The sequence below is a fragment of the Pithys albifrons genome, chromosome 1 (genome assembly GCF_047495875.1).
Source record: "Pithys albifrons albifrons isolate INPA30051 chromosome 1, PitAlb_v1, whole genome shotgun sequence".
NCBI lineage: Eukaryota > Metazoa > Chordata > Aves > Passeriformes > Thamnophilidae > Pithys > Pithys albifrons.
In genome coordinates this window covers 79,602,065-79,622,427 of record NC_092458.1, presented here as the reverse complement: position 1 = coordinate 79,622,427, position 20,363 = coordinate 79,602,065, and the positions used below count along the sequence as shown (strand labels likewise).

At 37.3% G+C, this 20,363-nt stretch overlaps 1 protein-coding gene across 1 annotated transcript in view; it reads left to right on the top strand.

The window, feature by feature from the left end:
• Window positions 1-20,151, top strand: part of TMEM135 (transmembrane protein 135) — a 180,653-nt gene extending 160,502 nt beyond the window's left edge. The window contains exons 7-15 of the mRNA XM_071556068.1: window positions 1,169-1,210; window positions 2,894-3,040; window positions 5,211-5,280; window positions 10,019-10,186; window positions 12,646-12,709; window positions 13,414-13,490; window positions 15,072-15,170; window positions 16,379-16,446; window positions 17,778-20,151. Of these exons, the coding sequence (XP_071412169.1) occupies window positions 1,169-1,210; window positions 2,894-3,040; window positions 5,211-5,280; window positions 10,019-10,186; window positions 12,646-12,709; window positions 13,414-13,490; window positions 15,072-15,170; window positions 16,379-16,446; window positions 17,778-17,910 (868 nt within the window). The 3' untranslated portion in view covers window positions 17,911-20,151. The remainder of the gene's footprint in view (window positions 1-1,168; window positions 1,211-2,893; window positions 3,041-5,210; window positions 5,281-10,018; window positions 10,187-12,645; window positions 12,710-13,413; window positions 13,491-15,071; window positions 15,171-16,378; window positions 16,447-17,777) is intronic.
• Window positions 20,152-20,363: the final 212 nt, after the last annotated feature.

The window sequence follows — 20,363 nt, the reverse complement described above, 5'->3', positions numbered from 1 at the left end:
GTCTTACCAGCTCTATGCCTGCTAGGACAGACAGAGCAAGACTTTCTTCTTTTGTGAATGTCTTTTATCTCATTATGTTTTTCCTACTCTTTGTGTGTATCCAGCCATTGGTAGTACATGCTGACCACACATGGTGCCTTCTGGGAGAAGTCACCTTCTCCTAGGATGTGGGCACAGTAATTCCAGGGACAGTGTGGTCTCTGCAGGGAAATCTTTATCTGCTTCTGTTTACAAAGCTTGTGTGACTGCTGTCCTGTCTTCTCTTAGAGTAGGTGTGCACTTGAAATTTTAGTGTTGATAAGTTACTAGTTTGTTATTTGTGTATTGTATCAGGAATGCATTTTAATTGTCATGTATTCCCCATACAATTCTATACAAAGAAAAGGGGGAAAAGAGTACAAGTATCTGCTCTTTCCTTTGCTACTAACAGTTTTTCAGGAGGAATCTGTAGCATCTGCAAGCTTCAGCTCCTTTCATCGTATCCTGGGCAGAAAAAATGCCAATAACCTAAAACTTTCATAGCCAATTATGGGCTCTTTACTGTGGTCATTATTCACACAAGGAACCCTGTAGCTGGTGAGGAAGGAGATGGATAGATAGATATAGTCAAGATCAAAATCAGAGCAACCACTGTATAATTGAAAAACTAGGACTTTCAGACTGAGAGTCTTCTTAAAGTAAGGAGCTGCAGAGATCAGCACTTTGCAAAGTAGAGCAATTTATCTCAAAGTACGAATAACTATTCCCTGCAGCTTTTCACAAGAGGGTGGGTATTTCACTGAGATCCAAATCTCCTTTCTCTCCTTGCAGTAAAATTTATATTTTGTAAAATTGCTCATGATTTATTTTCCATAAAGCAACAGTTCTTTGTCATCTTCCGTTGTCGCCCTAGTGGTTCTGTCACCATCCTTTAAAAATTTCTCCACTCTTGGTTTGGGTAATAGAGAGAAGCACTGGCATTTGATGCTGTATCCTTTGTTTCAGAGATGTCTCAATGCCGTGGTGACAACTGTGAAGTGAGGATAGCCACAGAGTTGTTGCAGATGTGCTGTTTTCTGTTAATGAAAAGCTGATATTCATCCATAGCCCTTCTATGCAATATTTAGTCTCTAAGACTTTGTATTACAAGCAGCCCATTATAGAGAAAACTGTTGGTTTTATGTTTCAGATGCAAAGATGGCTTGAAAGGATTTACCTACTCTGCACTAAAGTAAGTAAAGTTTCTGTGGGTCTGTAGCTTTAAGGTAAGATTTGAAGGAATCATGCACACTGGGAGCTGCTTTGTAAGAAAAGAGTATTCCTAAGAAAAATCATGATGTTGTAAAACTTTTCCAACTTTTGGGGTATACAACATATTTTGAAGAAGGCATATTTATACAACCATTAAGGTTGGAAAAGACCTCTAAATCATCAAGTTCAACCATTAACCCAACACTGCCTGGTCCATCACTAAATTATGTCCCCAGGTGGAACATCTACATGTCTTTTAAATAACTCTGGGGGCAGTGAGTCCACCAGTTCCTGGGCAGTCTGTTCCAATGCCTGACAATCCTTTCAGCGAAGAGATTCTTCCTAATATCCAATCTAAACTTCCCCTGGCACAGCTGGAGGTCATTTTCTCTTGTGTTCTGGCAAGAGAGGAATCCTTTTATGTTTGGAACTGTTACTAAGGAAACTGAGTCATAAGATTGCATGGTTTTGAAGGAGCATTAATCTTCTATCTTTCTACAGCTGGGATTCTTGGTAACCTGTCTTTTCCTGGAAGCAAATGGCTGCTGTGTTTGGGCCTGGAGTTATTTGCTGCATTACAAAATGTTTAATAAATGCAACAATAGTTCTGTACTCAGCATGAAAATAAAGCATGGATTTGTATCATATTTTTTTGAGATATCCTCAACATGCCACAAAACCTTTTGTCTGCTATTGTGGTCCAGCTTCTCCTAGAATTTACTTTGCAATGGGACCCTCTGGTGTTACTCCCTTGTGTGTCATACAAAGCTCTCCCATCTTCATGCCTTGCCTGTTACCATCCAGACAGCCCAGTGCATGGAGATTAGCAATTCACCTAGGAAGAAAAGAGCTGAAGTCAAGTAAGAGAGATTTGCATTGTTGGTTTAGGAAATATTTTACAGAGTTTACAGCCATGGAATATAATAGAAGGTCCCACCACTTGAATTATTCAATTTATAGTCAGAAATATGGATATGAAACACTTCTGTGGCAACATACAGAGACGGTGCTTTCTGAAATCACCAGTTCACAGTGACACGTCAAATGACCAAGTTTTTTATACCTTCATCACCCTCAGCAAGACTACCACGGTACAGTGTAACTTGGGTTATAGTACAGAGTGTTGAGAAACATCTTGCCATTGTGTCCTCTGTTGCCCTTTGATACACAGTAATTCTACACCTAAGATGAACCAATATATTGATAATATCAACTTCTGGGTGAAGAAAGAAGGCTGAAGATGAAGCCAAGCAAAACAAAGCTGATGCTCTTGGTGGTAGCGAAGGCATGTTGAGATTTTGTAAAACAGATACTTTATAAAATACTGTAGTAATTATCAACCATTATGTAACCCTATTATTCTGGAGGTAATTGAGATATTTCATGGGCCTTTTTATGTCTGAGAGATGGACTTCCCTACTAATGTTTTTGTTCCTAGTTTTAAAAACTTCCTGGCAGCAATTTCCATTACCTGAGGTCTAAATACATGTCAGTGCACTGATCTTTTCAAGAGGTGTGAGGTTTAGCAGCTGTATAGAATAAGTTTTTAAGAGACCTGGGGGTAACTTCAAGCTTGTCTTAGAGACTTATAAAGGACTTGATATATTTCTTTGAGTTATTTAGTTAATTGTTTTGTTCTGGTTTGTTTTTTATTTTCTTTCAGGTTCATTGTAGGGAAAGAAGAAATCCCCACTCACTCTTTTTCACCCGAAGCAGCATTTTCAAAACTAGATAGAAAAATCAAGACTTGTGAAAAAGTATCACAGTCAATGAACATACTGGCTCTAACGAAAAAGCTCATGGACAAAGTGTGAGTCAAAGAAAACAAAAGAAAAACAAACCAAAATTAATCATTGTTGCATAGTTCATTTTAATGTCTTGTTTTATTGTATTTGACAATGTTTTATAATAGTTCCACTTTACATTTAAGTGTTTTTCTGTTTCATTTTTTACTGAGTAGTTAACAGTGGCAAATGATGAACTCTAGTGAAAGCAAAAGTTAAGACCTGTGTGTCATAGTTATTACTTGCAACGTGCTTTTGTCTAAGGGGGAGAGTAAATTCAGTCAATGTGCAGGCTCGTGGTTGTTTTTTTTGCAGCTTTCGGCAAAACCATTTCATGGCATGGTTCTACTGGAGCTAGGGGTGATACTAAGGACAGAAATTACACAGCAGCAGACCTTACTGATGTCACCATAAGTGACTGTAGTATCGTCTTTTGGGGGACCTATGTCCCTGTGTTGCATAAAGGAGAGCTACCTAAAAGTAGAATTGGAGGCACGTGGGCTGCCTCCACTGTCAGGAGATAGAAATTGCGTAGAAAAAAAGAGTTTAAAACTTTTTCGCAGAAGGTCAGATCTAGACATCCGAGGGCAGGCAAGGTAGGTTCCCTCCCTGTCTCTGGGATCCAATTTATTGCCCTTTAGTATAAGCTTTAAAAAGTGACAGCAGATAGCTTTTCAGCATAATATGGTCAGATGATATACTACTTCTATGCCTGATTTATCTGCTTCAAGCACGCTGGGTACCACAAGGAATCATTCATTTACAAGGAAGATAGAATGAAAATGGACTAGGAGTGTGTTCACGCCACACCTATGAAAATTCACTTCCATTGACATCTTCAGGAGCAGTTTTAGGACCAGATCTCTACTTCCTGACATGCATGAAAGAGTACTACAAGTGCATGGTGTTCTCAAAGTACTGGATTATCTTACATGCTCAGCTGATGAACAAAAATGAAATGACCCCCATCACCATCACATGATGACTTCCTATGATTTGCTGTAGGTTTTAGTTGAAAAATACAAGGGAAGTTAGCAGTGGCTTTTCAGGCATGACTATATTAGACAACAAAAGACCTACAAGGAAAAGACAGCTCCAGTCATGTGCAGATTCTTTTAGCTAAGTTGCTTATGCCTATTTTGTGTTAAATACCTCTTTTTCAGTTTGCTAGAGATAGTTCATAGCTGTTCCACTGCTCATTAAATACAAAGATTGAGGGACTATAGCTGAAGAAGTGCATATTTTCTTTAGGGCTTTGAAACTTCCAACTCAGAAATTCAGAAAACTTTTAATTTTCAGTTCTAATGCTCTCACAGGTTTCTCACCCATATGGTTCTTTTCAATATAATTGAGTCTAAATGCCTGTAACCTGAGCCCATTCTCATTACAATTTTTGCTACATAAACTGACCTCACAGACGATTTATGGCCATTAGACTTTATAATACAAAATTCAGAACTTCCAAGATATTTAACACAGTATATAAATTGTGTAATTTATTTTACATTAAAGCTAAAATACTTGGATATAGCAAAATATAATGTTCGGATCTGGAATGACATGACTTCTTTTAATTCTACATAAAGCAGGCCTAGAAACTTACAATCCATACATCTCACATCCCAAGCCAGTCTCTTTTAAATGCTCAAGGCCAAATTCTCAGTTCAAAGGAAGAGCTACATAAAAATCTACACTGTGGAAGAAATAGCCCAAAAGTGAAAGTCTTGTAATTGAGAGAAGTCTCACAGGTTGTCTCTGTGTTTCTGTGTTCTACATTGCCCTTCAGTGAACCTTACAATGGTGTGAAAGGTGTAAGGACACAGGTAACAGATGCTTGGTCAAATATCCTTCCAGAACCATGAAGCAGATACAATCTGGGAAAGGTCACATCACTTCTCCTTGCTGACCACAGCAGCAAATTTGTCCTTTAATTTAGTATTTAATATGTAGTATGGCAAGAGGTTGGATCCAAATAAGCATGCTGACACTTTTTTCTTGGTATACAACTAAAGTATTGTTAGTTTTATTTTTCTTTTATGGCATCATAAAAGTTCACAGTGCCCTTTAGTGGGTAATGAGGAGAATGAGCACTGGGCAAATAGCACTGTATGTATTTTTAGGCAAGAAAAATTTATGAAGTCTCCAGTCGCTGAAAACAGCTATGAGTTAATACGTGTTTCATTATGCTTTTTGCAGGTGCAAACATGGCCCAAGGCATAGATGCTGTAAACACTATGGAGATAATTGCATCTCATACTGTATTAAAGTAAGTGCAGAAAAAGTTCGATTGACAAACTCTGGCAAAGACAGGGTAAAAGTCTGTAGTCAGGAAAAGCATATGCTTAGGAAGTGAGAAAGGAGCCTGTTTCTCATTCTTCTATTGAAAATGTGACAAGCCTGAAAACAGATTTTCTCAATTTAGGATGGGGTAGTGGTGGGGTTAAAGTTCTCCGGTCTTTCAGATTAACTGTAGTGAATGAGTAACATAAAATGTGTGGGAAAAAATGGGCTAGTAAGCAAGGCACTTGTTTAACTATGTGATTCACTTCACGGCTGAGCCCACTTGTGCCTCCCCCCTAAATAAAGCACCTGGAATGTGCTGCTGTGGCAGGCAGCGCAGCCCTGGTTCACGTGCAGCTGCGCGGCTCTGGCACATCGCTGCCAAGCACTGGGCTTGCTCCCCCAGTCATTTATTTTAAGGCCTCAGGGTAATGAGAGATTGGACACAGTTGTTGCACCCAGGAAGAGCTGTTTATTTCAGTGGTATAATTCATCCTCCATTATTAATGTGATCAGTGCATTTTTTTTCAGAGGAGTACTGTGCAGAGATTTGCCTTGGCTGGCATTGGGTTGGCACAGGTGGTACCACCTGCTATGCCTGTTTTGGGAGTTGGGAAGACTCCAGACAATCTCAATGCTTTTGACATATATTAATTTTAAAAATAACTTTTTAAAATTAAAATTTACATACAGTTTATGTTATCTCAGAAAAGCCATGCTTAAATTTAGCATCAGAATGGATCTAGCACAACTTTTATTCATGTATGTTGACTAGCAACATCATTTTTTCTTGTGTTAATGCTCTTATACTGCAGTGTGTTAGCATACCGTGGTGTAACATTGGTGTAAGTTGTGCTGGAGTTAATAGAATTTGAGATGGTGCTTAATTGTTCTGCTGAGTTAGAGTGAGAATATTTAGTAGAACATTCATGAATAGTTCAGGATAGTTATGTCACATATCTGTTGTAGGTATGACATATATTTAACAAACCCAGATTAAAATTTTACAACCTGTCACCACTGACTCAATCCACTTAATGTTTCATTCATGGCTCTTTTCTTCAAGGCATAACATCTCTGGGGACACAGACTTGCCATTTGCTTTGTGTTTGTTCAGTGCCTTGCCCGGTATGTTTGCTGTTCAATGCCTCCTGGCCTGTTTTGTCTCCCATCTCCTGAGTCCTTATGTTTGGTCAGGTCAGCATCCTCTGGGAAGCAAACATTCCTGTGCCTCCATCTGCAGAGTACTCTGTTTTCCCCATAGCTATCAAGTGTCTGGCCTTCCGAATCAATGTCCAAGACTGCAGTGAACGTTACATTCAAAACAAAGATTAAAATTAAGCAGAAGTGATTTTATGCAGCTTTGATATGCTGCTTGTCCAGATCTCTTCTGATGGTGGTATCTCCTGGTGTACATCTGGTTCTTCATGGGTACTTCACTATGACTTCTATCTGCTGCACTTTTACAAAGTAAAAGTGCTGTCTTTGGTTGCATAGGCATATTTTACAGTATCTTAACTATGATTAGTCCAGGCTTGCTTTCAGAGCTTTTTATTAATATCACACAAAATCCATATGCATCCTGTTCTGCGTGCTCAGCTTTCAAATCTTAAGTACTGTCATAACACCATCTTATTTCACAAGCACAGTTAGAGCAAATAACTGGGAATTTCTCTTAGAGTACTCATCATGGAATGGATGCCCCTTCTCCATGGAAAACTCATAATCTGCTGGAAGAATGTGTGTGAGACTTCATGGGTAAAGAGATGTAATCTGACCATTGTGGAATATAATAAGCTTGAAATGGCTTTAAAACAGGAGGATGATGAAGAAATAGGAGTTAGTCTTGTTGAATTACTCTAGTTGAGAGACCCAAATTTGATTTCAATTTTTGAGTTTCTCAAATTACAGTAGACCAGCCCCACACTACTGTCCCTATCCTTTCTTAGGTGAGGGCAGAGACATGGGAGTGATTAAAAGAACATGGAAGCAGGGCAGAAAGTTGATATTCAGAAGTACTCTTCCTCTTCACATTTCAATGCTCATTATCTAGTTGACATCATCCAGGATAGCTTTTATGTAACATTCAGTAGTGACATACCACCTGATTTCATGTACTTCCCTTCAAACTTTAAATACGTAAGATGCTTTGGGTTTGTAAATGTCTAAAAAGAGCTGCCAGAAGCAGTCAAACATTTTTGCTCTTTTGGATTCCAGTTGATTACAGTGAGGAGACATTAACCATCAGTAAAAGTTCAGTTGTCCATTTTTTCTTCTGGTGCTGCAACTGGGACCAGATAACCCTCCCAACTAGGATGACCACAAAGAAAGTCATAGAATAATAGAATGGTTTGGGTTGGAAGGGACCTTAAAAACCATTTCATTGCAAGCCCCTCACCATGGGCAGGGACACCTTCCACTAGACCAGGTTACTCAAAGCCCCATACAACCTGACTTTGAGCAGTTCCAGGGATGGGGCATCCACAATGTCTCTGATTTTTTTTCTGATAATTGTAGTCTCTATGTTCTGTTTCTTGAAGAAACATGTACACCCCAAATAAATGTTAATTATCTTAATCAATTTATTTAAAATATTTTAACTAATTCCTGATGTATTACAACAGGTTGACTGAGTTTTTGGTATGTTACTGAACTCTGTTTACGTGCACATGTGCTTTTTTCAAATTTGAGTTATAGCCAATATCTTGACTATCTTATTAAGCAATTTGTTTCTCAAAGGCAGAAAAAAAGTTTTATTCAACAAATTTTGGAGACCTGTCCTTACTCTGTGCTACTAATTCTGGCTGATCTGAGCTCCAATTCAGAACCTCTGTGGAGAAATGGCTCTTACAGTTTTGTTTGCTCACTCACTTCAGTTTGTTATAATGTCCTGCATGTGCTCTGCTGTGTTCTATCTCCACTCTTCTTTGAGCTCTCCTTATGGAATATGAAAGTTACAATACTGTACATTAATTTTAAGATACAGTACTTCCTGTGACTGTGAAACAAACACCAGTAAGTGTGATCTGGCTTCACCTGATAGATGTAATGAGCTAAACAGAAAGATTTTGTGCAATACTTGCTCTTTCGTGCACATCAACACTAACCCTCAGTTCTTTAGTTCAGCACTTCTAAGTAGGCTACTAATAGAAATAAAATTGGGATATGTTGAGTGTTTCCAGTTGGAACTGAGATGTTGGCTCACCCCATGAGAGTCACCTTTCATGGATAAAAATGTCAAATGCACCATTCTGTTGTTTGTGTTCCTGTTTTGGGCTTTGTTCATAACTGCTGGATTTAGGACTTTCTTTTTGTATAATGGTACATGGCATCATAATTAGCCCTTTTTTGGATGATGAAAGCTATATACTTCACAGTGGGATACGTCTTCATTTTAGATGCAAATATTTTAAGTTCATCTTAATTGTGACATTTTAACTACCCAAAATTCACAGCACATTTACACCTCTGCCTATCTCACATAGCTTTTGTTAGGCATTTTCATAGTTAGCTGTTCAATATGTACAATTTACATAACTTTCAGAGTAGCAGATAAAGGAATGGAAATTTTTCATTTAAAAAAAGAGGCTACTGGATCATTGGATGACAACATATTTTCTTCCACTTGATTCTCATAAACCACTTATTGAATAGCACAGATAGTAATTGCTTCAGGAAGAGTTTATGTTTAACCACATTAAAAATTTTTGGGCTTTATGAAGTATCACAAAATTCCGCAGGAGGCAAAAATGTTTTATTTCAGAGTCTGAAAGGTTGCTCAATCAAATCCTTTGCCAGTTGGTTTCTCAATCAACTGTCTGTCAGCTGTCCCTGTCACTGGAATTGTGTCCCTGTCACTGGAACTGAATAAGGTGCCTACCTCATTTGCCAATGGTGAGGGCACAAGTAGTTTTCACATAAGGCATCTTACAGCCCAAAACTAGGTAGATTTTCTTTAGAATTTAGAAAAGTTCAGCCATAGGGTAAGAATAATGATAGGAAACATTGGAGGAAGTTATAAGAGAAACTAGGGAGAATAATTTGGAAAGAAAAAGTCAATGTGGTTTTGTGACATGGCAAGAAAAAGCTGATCTGTATCCAAGGTGGAGTAGTAAGTAAATTCATTGGAATCCATGTTATGCTTTCTCAGTGGCTCTGCATATAAACTCCCTTCCAGTTTTCCCCTTCCCTTTGCTGGAGACAAGGAAAATCCATGAGCATGTGCCAAGCCACCAGGGTTAATTTCTAATTCTCACACTTTCTGAAATTTTATTTTGGTGGACTTTTTCCTCCTTAGTATTTTCTCCTGACATTTGAGTCTATAAAGTGCTCTTTTTTTTTTGCCACATTGCTTTCCTCTGTAAACCCATTTGTGGTTAAAAGCTGGTCAGTAACCTGGAAATGAAGTCATCAGGTTTACTTCAAAGTACAGAATTTTAGAGTAGAAGAGAAATTGAGTTTCTCTCTTGAGTCCTTTCAGAAACTGATAGAAATGAAAGAAGAGTCAATTGTCTGTGATTTTTTTTGCTTTTGCTGTTTTACAGGGGAACAAAAGTGATAAAAAGGTCTTGCGTTTGAAGATGGGGATGCATTTGTAAATTTTACATATTATCTGTGGAGTTCATTTTAAACTGCTCAGTGTCAAAAACAAGTCCTTCTGTAGATGCTTTTTCTTTTCTGAATTTGAGGTTTCTCACTACCAAATCTGTCTTTCTTTTCTCTAGGGCTTCATTAGGATGTTTAGCATTGGTTACCTGATCCAGTGTTGCCTTCGGATTCCTTCCACCTTCCGGCATCTGTTTACACAGCCATCACGTCTGTTTTCCCTCTTCTACAACAAGGAAAATTTCCAGCTTGGAGCTTTTTTGGGATCTTTCGTCAGTATATACAAAGTAAGCTTACAGCATACAGAAATGACAAATGCCATGTTTTTTATTTCACTTTTCACAGGATCATAAAGAGCTAAATGTCCAGCTGCTTAATAGTACTGATGCTGTTTGCTACAGCGTGTCACTGACAAATTTATACTATTGCAATAATCAAATTGTAAATGGAAATCTAGTCTTCCATTTCCTGTTTTTTTCTATAATTTCCAAAAAACCAAATGGATTTTTCAGCATTGTTTCAAGATCAGGAGATAGGGAGTACTTAGAGAAAGTGCATTTGGATTTCAAAGGGAATCGCTGACACATGAAAACATTGTAGTGCAGACACAAGTAGTGACTGCAGTAGCAGCAGTGTTGCCAGAGAGAAGCCATTTTTAGATTTTGTTGGCTCACATAACTGAAATTCTTATTTGACACTAAATAGCAGGAAATTGCAGAACATACAATGTGTAGTGAGGCGACATTGCACTTAGAGCTTATAAGTCTGCCCTTCTACACCATTATAAGATGACAGATTGTGAACTGATATGTATTCATATAGCATTGTTGGAATTAATCTAATTATGTTTATGTATGCCAAAGGAGAAGGTTGCAAAGCACATGCCCTAAGGCAGAATATAAAGCATAGTGCAGTACTGAAGTGACTTTTGCACTTTAATATTCTTAATCACACATGCCTTTTCACCTGCCATGTTATTCACTCTGCAAAGTTAAGATGATTTTCTATTATTCAGGGTAAATACAAGAATTTAGAAGGTTCCCCGTTTTAAATTTTTTCATGTCAAAGTGCAGATAGGCTTTCCAGAGTTTATTTGAAAATTTAATTTTTCCTCAAACTGTAAGAAAAGAACCTTTAGAGAAAAAAGTATTTAAATTGAAAAACCTGGAAATATTTTGATGTCCTTAAAAGCTCCAATTGCTAAGTATAATTTACTCCTACAGATACTCATTTTATGAGGGTGACCTACTCTGACCTTTATTCATTATCTGTTAAGTATTTACTTGGCACTGGTGAGGCCACACCTCAAGTCCTGTGTTCGGTTTTGGGCCTCTCACTACAAGAAGGACATTGAGGTGCTGGAATGTGTCCAGAGAAGGGCAATGGAGCTCGGGGAAGGTCTGGAGCACAAGTCTTAGGAGGAGCAGCTGGAGGACCTGTGGGTGTTTAGTCTGGAGAAAAGGAGGCTCAGGGAGGACCTTCTTGCTCTCAACAACTGCCTGAAAGGAGGTTGTGTGCAGGTTGAGGTCTGGCTCTTCTCCTGAATAACAAGTATTGGGACAAAAGGAAGTGGCCTCAAGTTGCTCAGGAGAGATATTAGATGGGATAGGAGGAAATCTTTCTTCATCACAAAGGTTGTCAAGTAGTGGAAGAAGCTTCCCAGGGAACTGGTAGAGTCACCATCCCTGAAAGTGTTCAAAAGGTGTGTAAATGTGGCACTTGGGAACATGGTTTAGTAATGGACTTAGCGGGTGCTGGGTTAACAGTTGGACTTGAGGATCTTAAATGACCTTTCCAGGCTAAATGGTCATGTACTATTATGGTTCTATTATATGTTATTATTTACATTTCATGACTTAACAAATTTGGGTTACATTATGGGTTTTTTTCCAGTTTGAGAGAAGCATGTAGGGCAGCAGAGATCCTAGTCACTCATAAAAATTGGAACACAACCAAAAAAAACCAGAAAAGTTTGGTGTATCTTGAATCCAAAGGAATATGCAGTTCTGAATTTTTTTAAGTTAATATATTTTCGTGGTTCCAGACTTTATTGGACATATGGAAAAAATCTCAAGGAGTTTGGTGTGTAATTGAAAACAACCTTTATCATGGGAAAGAATCTAGACAGCTACAGCAAATGAAGATGATGTGAATTCAAGAGTTTTGATATTAGATTGGTATTCAAATTAGATTGATCTGCTTTCTGATTTTGAAAGACATGATAGTGGTAAACTGTAAATTAAAACCCTGAAAGGTTTTGGGTACTGTGTCCAACTCTCTTTGGTATCACCAGTGCTTTTAAAGATTGTTCTTTGGTTCTGTTGATGTCCTCTGTTTTTGTTGATGTAATTCACTGTTTCTTGATGTAGTAAAGAAGATTACTGAATCAGACAGAACATGTCCTGATAATGAAAGTTTCTACAGCTCTTAAGAGATTACAGTGTGATTTTACATTTCCCTTACAAAGTTCTTACAATGGGAAAGTTTGCCTCCTCCTACATCAATTAAATTGCCTTTTATTATAGAAGTCTTACCAAGCAGAAGAATTCATTATCCATGGAACTATTCAAAGCCGGGCCAGATGGGGCCAGGCCAACCCAAACCATTTTATGACTATTAATATGGGTATTATCACACTACACTCTTAATTTCTAGTGTGTGCTGTATTACTAGTTTATAGAAGAATATCTCCAGCCTGTATCTTGTGAAGGTCATAGGGCTAATCCTGCTTTCTGTTCACCTGCAGGGTACGAGTTGCTTTCTGCGCTGGGTCCGAAACCTTGATGATGAGCTTCATGCACTTGTAGCTGGTGAGTCCATGAAAAGAAGTTTATTTTGACTATGTTGAGACTCTGCAAATATTTGTCTTGTCTGTCCTCCCATTCCCTTTTCAGACTTCTGTGCTTAAAATAGGAGTGTGTATATCAAGGTTGTGTCAGAGTGACTGTGATGTTTCAAGTGGCTTCAAAGAAAGGGTTGCAATTAAAATTGTAAGGTAAATTCAGTCAAATGGTGTGGGGTTTATGGTCCACTTCAAGGACAGTGCGTCATTTTGTGCACAAATATAAACTTGTTCTTTAATTTTAAAGTGTGGAGATACGAGAGAGATGTGACATGCAAATATTAACTCTTCCATATGTGACAGAATACAAACTGGAAGTTATGGGCTCCTCTGGGTCCTAAGAAGAGCCCTTTTGCCATAAAATCTGTGTGGCAGTTCAGGCTCTTTCCTGCTCTTTGTGCATCTGTCATGTATTGGAACCTCAGAGGTTTCTTAGCCACAAAGAAGAGAGCAGTGTGATTCCATGCTTCTGAGCACTGAAATACAGATTTGTTTCAGAGTTTCAAAACTTCCTCTTTTTAATGACTCAAGCCATATTTGGGTGGGCAGCACGGGGACATCACTGAACTATGTTGTAGCAACAGAAATAAATAGTCCTGTGCAGTGTTTGTTGGGCTGGCATACTGCAACAGCAACACAAGTAACTGTGCTTTTGTTTTCCAATTGTTGCAGGGTGTCTAGCAGGAATTTCTATGATGTTTTACAAAAGTACAACTATCTCTATGTATCTGGTGTCCAAATTAGTAGAGGTAAGTTGTTACCCTTGTAACACAGGTCTTCATCTATTTGTCAAGGCAGAAAAAAATGAACTTCACATGCTTTGTCAGTCACTTCCAGTAAAATACAAAGTTGGGTGGCAACGATGTATTTTAGTCTGTGACATGTGCCAAGAGGCATTTGCTGCCCTGTGGTCTCATTTCTTTCTTATTTTCTTCTCTGTGACTCATTTTAAAAGCCCTTTATCCCCTGGTCTCCATGTATATTGTCCATGAATTGTCTTAATCTCCTGATAGCCCTTTGCTTTGTAGTTTTTGCAAATTTTTTAAATCTGATAGTTCCAAGAATGTCTATTCCACCAGAAACATAAATCAGACCTAGACCTTAATTGCAGATATATTGCCAAAAGCTACAGCTTAGCTTCCTGCCTTTGTTCCCTAATTTTGGCATTGAGCAGTCGAAGATAACTCAAAATAGCTTAGGTTTTAGTCTATAGCTGAAGTTGTTTGTCAGTGTGCTTCAACTGATTGAATTCTCACCTTTGGAATGAACTTTGTTCTAATTACTATTCTTCAGTCGTGAATTATTTCTATGAACTTGTTAAAATTAGGAGCCCAGGAAAAAAAAGTTACAGAGTTTGGTTACGTCAATTATATTTTACTAACCAGCATTTGATTTTTTACTGTGATTTTTCCATAAAGTCAAGTCTTAGTCATGTTTATTTCCCCAACAGCACCACTGGAATAAGTTTGAGAATGTTCTCATCATCTCAAATCACATATTTGTGCAGACCTTGAAGGCCTTGTTCCCTAGTGATATTTATCCACCTCCATTACCAGAGCAGAATTCACTTAAAAGAACATAAACACAAAGAACTTTTATTATGCATAAAATTAAACATATAAAGGGAAGATATTCTCTGTTTATTGCTCCTCCTTGTTATCCTAGACCAAGCTCTGAAGGGAGTTCAGATATTGGTTATATAAAGGCAATTCTGAGTTTTTCATACTCACTTTTAGAACACCAGTTGTAAAAAAACAATATTATCTTGTATTGCTGATGGTTTTCTCTGGACTTTGAGACATCGTAGCCGCAGTGAAATAAGAAAAGTGCTGTGTGTTGTTTCTTTCTTTTTCTTTTTTTTTTTACTACTTTTATCATCTTACACAAGCCAAGAGTAACTGACCAAAGAGGCGTGTGCTGCTTTGCAAGGTCAAGCTGTGCTCAGGAAAATAAACTTAACATGTTTTCTCAGAAAGTAAAGTATGTGATTTCAAGCTGTTTAAGAACAGTGAATATTCACTTTGTTGGAATAGTTATGGCATTGTTCTTTTGCTTTTTTAAAATGAAAAATTGAACAGAACAAACTTTCCCTTTTTTATCTTTAGGATCTGTGACACCCAAGCTGTTGCTAATCCCATTCTATGCATTAATAGCCTCTTACTAGATTGATCTTGGATAACTTCTATCTCAGTCAATGTCATGTTTGTGCACCTACAAAAATACATCAGCATAGGTTAAAAATGTTGACATGCTTCTTTGAAAATGTAAAATGGAAAGTAAAAAGCTACTTTTGTTTTGTTTTATTCAGCATTTTCTGCTTATTTTTATAGACTATATACTTCAAAGGCATTGAAGCAGGGAAGGTTCCCTATTTTCCTCATGCAGACAGCATTATCTATGCCATTTCTACATCAATATGCTTTCAGGCAGTAAGTATGTTGTTCTTTAACAGAACATGAAATTCTTTAAGTCACATATTGAATGATATGGGGAGCACAGGGACACTAACATAGAAAACATGGTGTGATGTAATGATTGCAGCGGGATGCTGGGGCTCCTGCATCCTATTTCTGAGTGTCACTGCAGGAAGGTCATTTCTCATATGCTTATAGCTGAATACATTTGAAATAAGCGGTTGTTACCATCTTTTGCACTTCTCAAGTCAGTTCCGTGCCTTTACCTTCAGTCCTTTTATCGTCTACCTCAACTGGCAAAACAGCATTTCAGTGGTACCCAAATTGCTCTACTACATCTCGCCATTTCTAGACCTTCTGCTGAAACATCCCACTGTATGTTTTGTGGACCTCCATAGCTATATGTAATGTGCTCTCTCTCAAAAGAGAGAACAGAAAATCACCCTAAAGCAATCTTCTGCTACCTCGTGCTTAACAGACACTCCTCCTTCTCCTAATTGTTTACATGTATTTGGGAATATCTCCAAGTCTAGTGTGAAAGTGAACTGAAAATTTTAGTGCTTGGGATGTGCCTGAAGTTCTGCAGCATTGAGATCTCCAAATACTACTATCAGGAACCAACTGCTGTATGAGACTAACAGACATAAAGTTCATATGAGAAAAGAGCGAAGGGGTTTTTAATTAATTAATAACTAATTGAAAAATAAATCCAAAACTTGAAATAAATTGCTAGGTTTACAAAGAAGAAGAAAGGAGAACTTAGGGATCTATGCTGATGTGTTTGTTATTCACGATATCTCTAAGAGATCTGGAAAAGTAATGGAATGGAAAGAGAGAAGATAAGGATTTAAGGATTTTGGTTATGAGACATTTTTTAGGATAATGTAATGTGAAATATAGATATGACTGCAGAAATGTTTGATCACAAAATGCAGAGTAGGTGGGGGATAAAGCAGCGGGTAAATTGAGCTTCCATAAGTGCAAAATCATATATGTGGGAATAATGATTGTTGCTGCTTTCTCTGCAGCGAGATGTAATTAAATTGCCACCATTTATAAAAGATAGTCTTCTGAGAAGTGATCACATAGAGCATTGAATTCAGCAGAAAGCAGTAAAAATTATTTCCATAGCAATCCTTTTGGGAGTTTTGGCAACATAATGTAGCAGATGAAGCTTTTGACAGATGCTGTCACCTGGCTCTGACAGAATCCTCTCCTTGCAGGCTGTCATGGAAGTTCAGAACCTGAGACCTTCATACTGGAAATTTCTTTTACGATTAACAAAGGGCAGGTATGTAATCAAGGGTGTGTTATGGCTTGTCTAAACACATCATTGATCATATTCAACTTTCTGTGACATTCACTGTCAACAGCAGAGCTGAAGAAGTACATAAGGGTTAATTTCCTGAGGATTTACTTTGCCTTTCAAATGGTTTCCAGTATACCTGAAGTTGTTTGCTGCTGAAGTGACATTTCTGGTTTTAGTCTAATGCCGGGAGCAACGACTTAAAATCTTGTGAAGACTGTTTAGCAGATGAGTGTTTTACTTGAAGCCTTTTTTATCTTTAATTCACTTGGAGGGTGGAATGCTTTCAGATTTCAGTGGAATATGAAGAATCCAGTAAACAACTATATATGTTGAAGAAATCACTCAGTATGTACAGTGATTGACAGCATGGAATTATTATGTGTTTAAAAGCATTGCAAGAAATGCTGGAATGTTGCCTAAGAATACTTTAAAGTTTCAGTTGTTTTTATAGGACATCTGTTTCACTTGGGAAAGGATTTTTTTTTCTTGGAAAAATGAAAAAATTGAAAAATGAAAAAAATTCACTGATCGTAAATTTACATTGTAATATATTAACTGGATATTTATTAATTGCTACAGGGCTCTAAAAAACTGTCCTTTTTGGAGTAAATTTTGCTAGATGTAGTGGGAAGTTTTATTGGGATGCCTGGAGGCAGCCTACGGGCAAACCCTGAGGCCATACAAACACAATATAGGGGATGATGTCAGTGCAGATATGCAGTTTTGGCTGCGTTTTTCAATATTGTCCTAATTCTAAGCCTGCCTTAGTTGAAAGAGAGGAGGGAAAAGAAATTCTGTTCTGGCCATTTATTTTATCTAAAGCAAATATCTGTAATAGTAATTCTGACAGTCTCTCCATAGAGGCAATTTCTTTTGACATTTCGTAAGTTTTGCAGTTTATAGTTTTGAAGAGTAATGAAATGGAAATATTTGCAACACCTAGAAAATTATCATCCAGACTTGGACAGGCAGCGCCTGACTTTGCTTTGCTGGAATGAGAGAGAACAGTAGCATATTTTGGTTTGACCTTTTTTTTGTGGCGTTAAAAGTAGAAGGGGTTTCTCCCCTTTTTCACAAGTTGCATTATATGAAGTATACCTACACAAAGCACTATTAGTCACATTTGTCAAATGTATATTTTTTTAAAATCTTTATTGCCTGAGATGAATAACTTGCAATCTCTAAACAGTACAGGCTTAAGCCTATATTTCAGAGATTTTGATAGTCTTTCATAAAATGAAAGTGTTTTAACAATAATTTTATTTTTTCATAAGTAAATTAATCTTGAATTCATGTTCTCTTGTCTTTTTCAGGTTTGCTCTCATGAACAGAAAAGTTTTAGATGTATTTGGTACTGAAGCATCTAAGAACTTCAAGGATTTCACACCTAAGCTTGACCCAAGATACACAGTTGTGCCACCAGAGCTACCACTGGAGCTGTCTTGAACACAGCAGTGTGACTTGTCATTGAATGTGATTAGCATTTTGTCCTGAAAAGTTAATTAACTTGACAGTCATATATATGGAGGAGGACAAGGGCTCCACTTCAGTATTATTACAATGAGAAATACTTTTTACCAATCAAAAATACTGAAGCTTTGCTGGAGGGTGTGGCTTAGTGATTAAGCCCCTTCCATAAACAGAAAATGTTTCTGGATTGCTGTAGTTGGTTGACAGTATGGTAGAATCTTGAATGAATTAAACAAATGAGTAATATATTTAGAGAAGTAAAACATAAATATGCATCATAATTTCAAAAATTCTGTAGTTCATACCAGTAGAATATTTCTTGGTAAAACTAAAATTAATTCTTAATTTACAAAGAAAGACAATTGTCATAGTTTAGGTCCAAAATTTTACCTGGTCTTAAAACTGTTGCAGTTAGGTGAAAGTTCCTCCTTGGTTTTCTAAATTGCATCAGTGATTTGTCTCAAAAGAGCCACCACCCACTCATTAGTTAAAATTAGAGTATTTTTACACAGCTGTGGTTGCAAAAACAGGCATTCCTTGGGAAAAGAAAATGCATATTAATTCAAAAATCACATTCCGGAGCTGTAAATTTCACTGATGATATAGATAACAGACAAGGAAAAGAAGAAGTCAATCCTGGTGGCTGCTGCGCCCCGAGGAGCAGTGGGTGTGGTGGTCAGTATCTGCCAAGTGGAAAAAGACAAAACCAGCAGAGGAAGGAACGAAACCTTCCAGCTTCTGAGATGGTGCTGGAAACAGCAGTTACAAAAATAAAAAAGCCAAGAACAAAACGAAACGCTCCCTGCCCCCCCCCTCCCCCCCAAGGCATACTAAAGTGAAATGTTTGTTTTTAAAAGGGCTTGATATTGTCACCTTAGATGGCATCGGGTTGTTTGTCAGGCTGCAACACCAGCCAGTGTTTCAAGCATTTCTTTAGAAGAGAGCTGACCCCTGAGGTTAGACTGTTACAAGAGAACAGTTTTGACAATCGTATTAATAGTGTTTTTTCCTTGTACTTGGTGAAGAATGGTTTCCATCGGGCCATCAGCCAGCCACAACTGGCACAGTTACATTGAATTTGATATGGTACTCAATGCAAATAACTACCTACACAAAATCCATCTCATTTTTACCCTGCCTGTTTCTGCAGATTTGTGTTCTAAAGCAAGACCTTGACATGCTAATTGCTTATTTTTTAGTGTTTGGGGCTTTTTTTAAACTAGAAGCCATTCAGGTGATGATGAATAATGTGCGTTATCCTAGAACTTAATGAAAAAATGAACTATATTCACATTCAACTGAAAAGAGGTGAGATAAACCAAGGAATTGAAATTGCAGTGGGTTGCATATATTTTAAAAATAAAGGAAGAAATTGGTGTTTTATTGGAAGCCTTTGTCAAATTATTTGAATTGGACTAATTAATAGACTTTGTCATGGAACACTGTAATCCCACCCCAGACATAAGGATATTTTAATTCCAATTTTAATTTAATACCGAATGTGCAGTAATTTTTATCTGTTTTACAGATTGTTATGAAAATTGTACCAATTTGTGCATAAAATCTGCTTCTTCATCAGCTACACTAACAGTGATGCTTTATCACTGTTACTAAAGGTGCTTCATCCTATAAAACAGTGGTTGTCCAAGTTAGTGTGAATAAAGTTCTGCAAGCTAGTTTGTATGCAATATTTTATTGCTTGAAAAATATTACATTAAAATTCCTCAAAAGGAAATAAAAGTTAATTCAGCAAGAACTTTAAAATGATTGTAATAGGCTTGTAGTGTTTTTCCACTGGAATATGGTCTAAAATATTTGACCTTGTAAATCTGAGAAGTTATATATTTTAGCTGGTATATTAGAACTCACACACTATATTATGAATACTTTCTAGTGTAACTATATACCATTCTCAAACTTAAAGATATTTTATAGATGGATTATGTTTCTTCACTGGAATGACAATTGTGATTGTTTCTCTATTTGAGGGGGTTTTTTGAAAAAAAAAATATAAGAACTACATCTCAGCAGCTAAACAACAGTTCTGTCTATGTTTCTTGCTTCTAAAATTCACAGTCCTTGTTTCGAGTTATTTTCATGTAATATAAAAAGAAATTAAATTTTTTAAATTATTTTTATTCAAATCAAATATATGTAAGAGAAAAAAAATCCTAATGTTCTTCCCAATAATAAAAGAATTGCTGCTTGAAAAACTGACTTTTTGTCCAGGTTGTTTTTAATAAGCTCCTTGGAGTCATAAGTGAAACGTATGTATGGCCAAACTTTGCAAACAAAGATTAGGGCAGGGCTCTCCCCACGTGCCCTTCCAGCCTGCACAGTGGATTTTTTAGGTGAGGCACAGCGTGCGCAGAACTGGCCCCACTGTTTCAGTCCTGAGTTTCATCTGCCACAGCCGAGCGAGCTTGGAC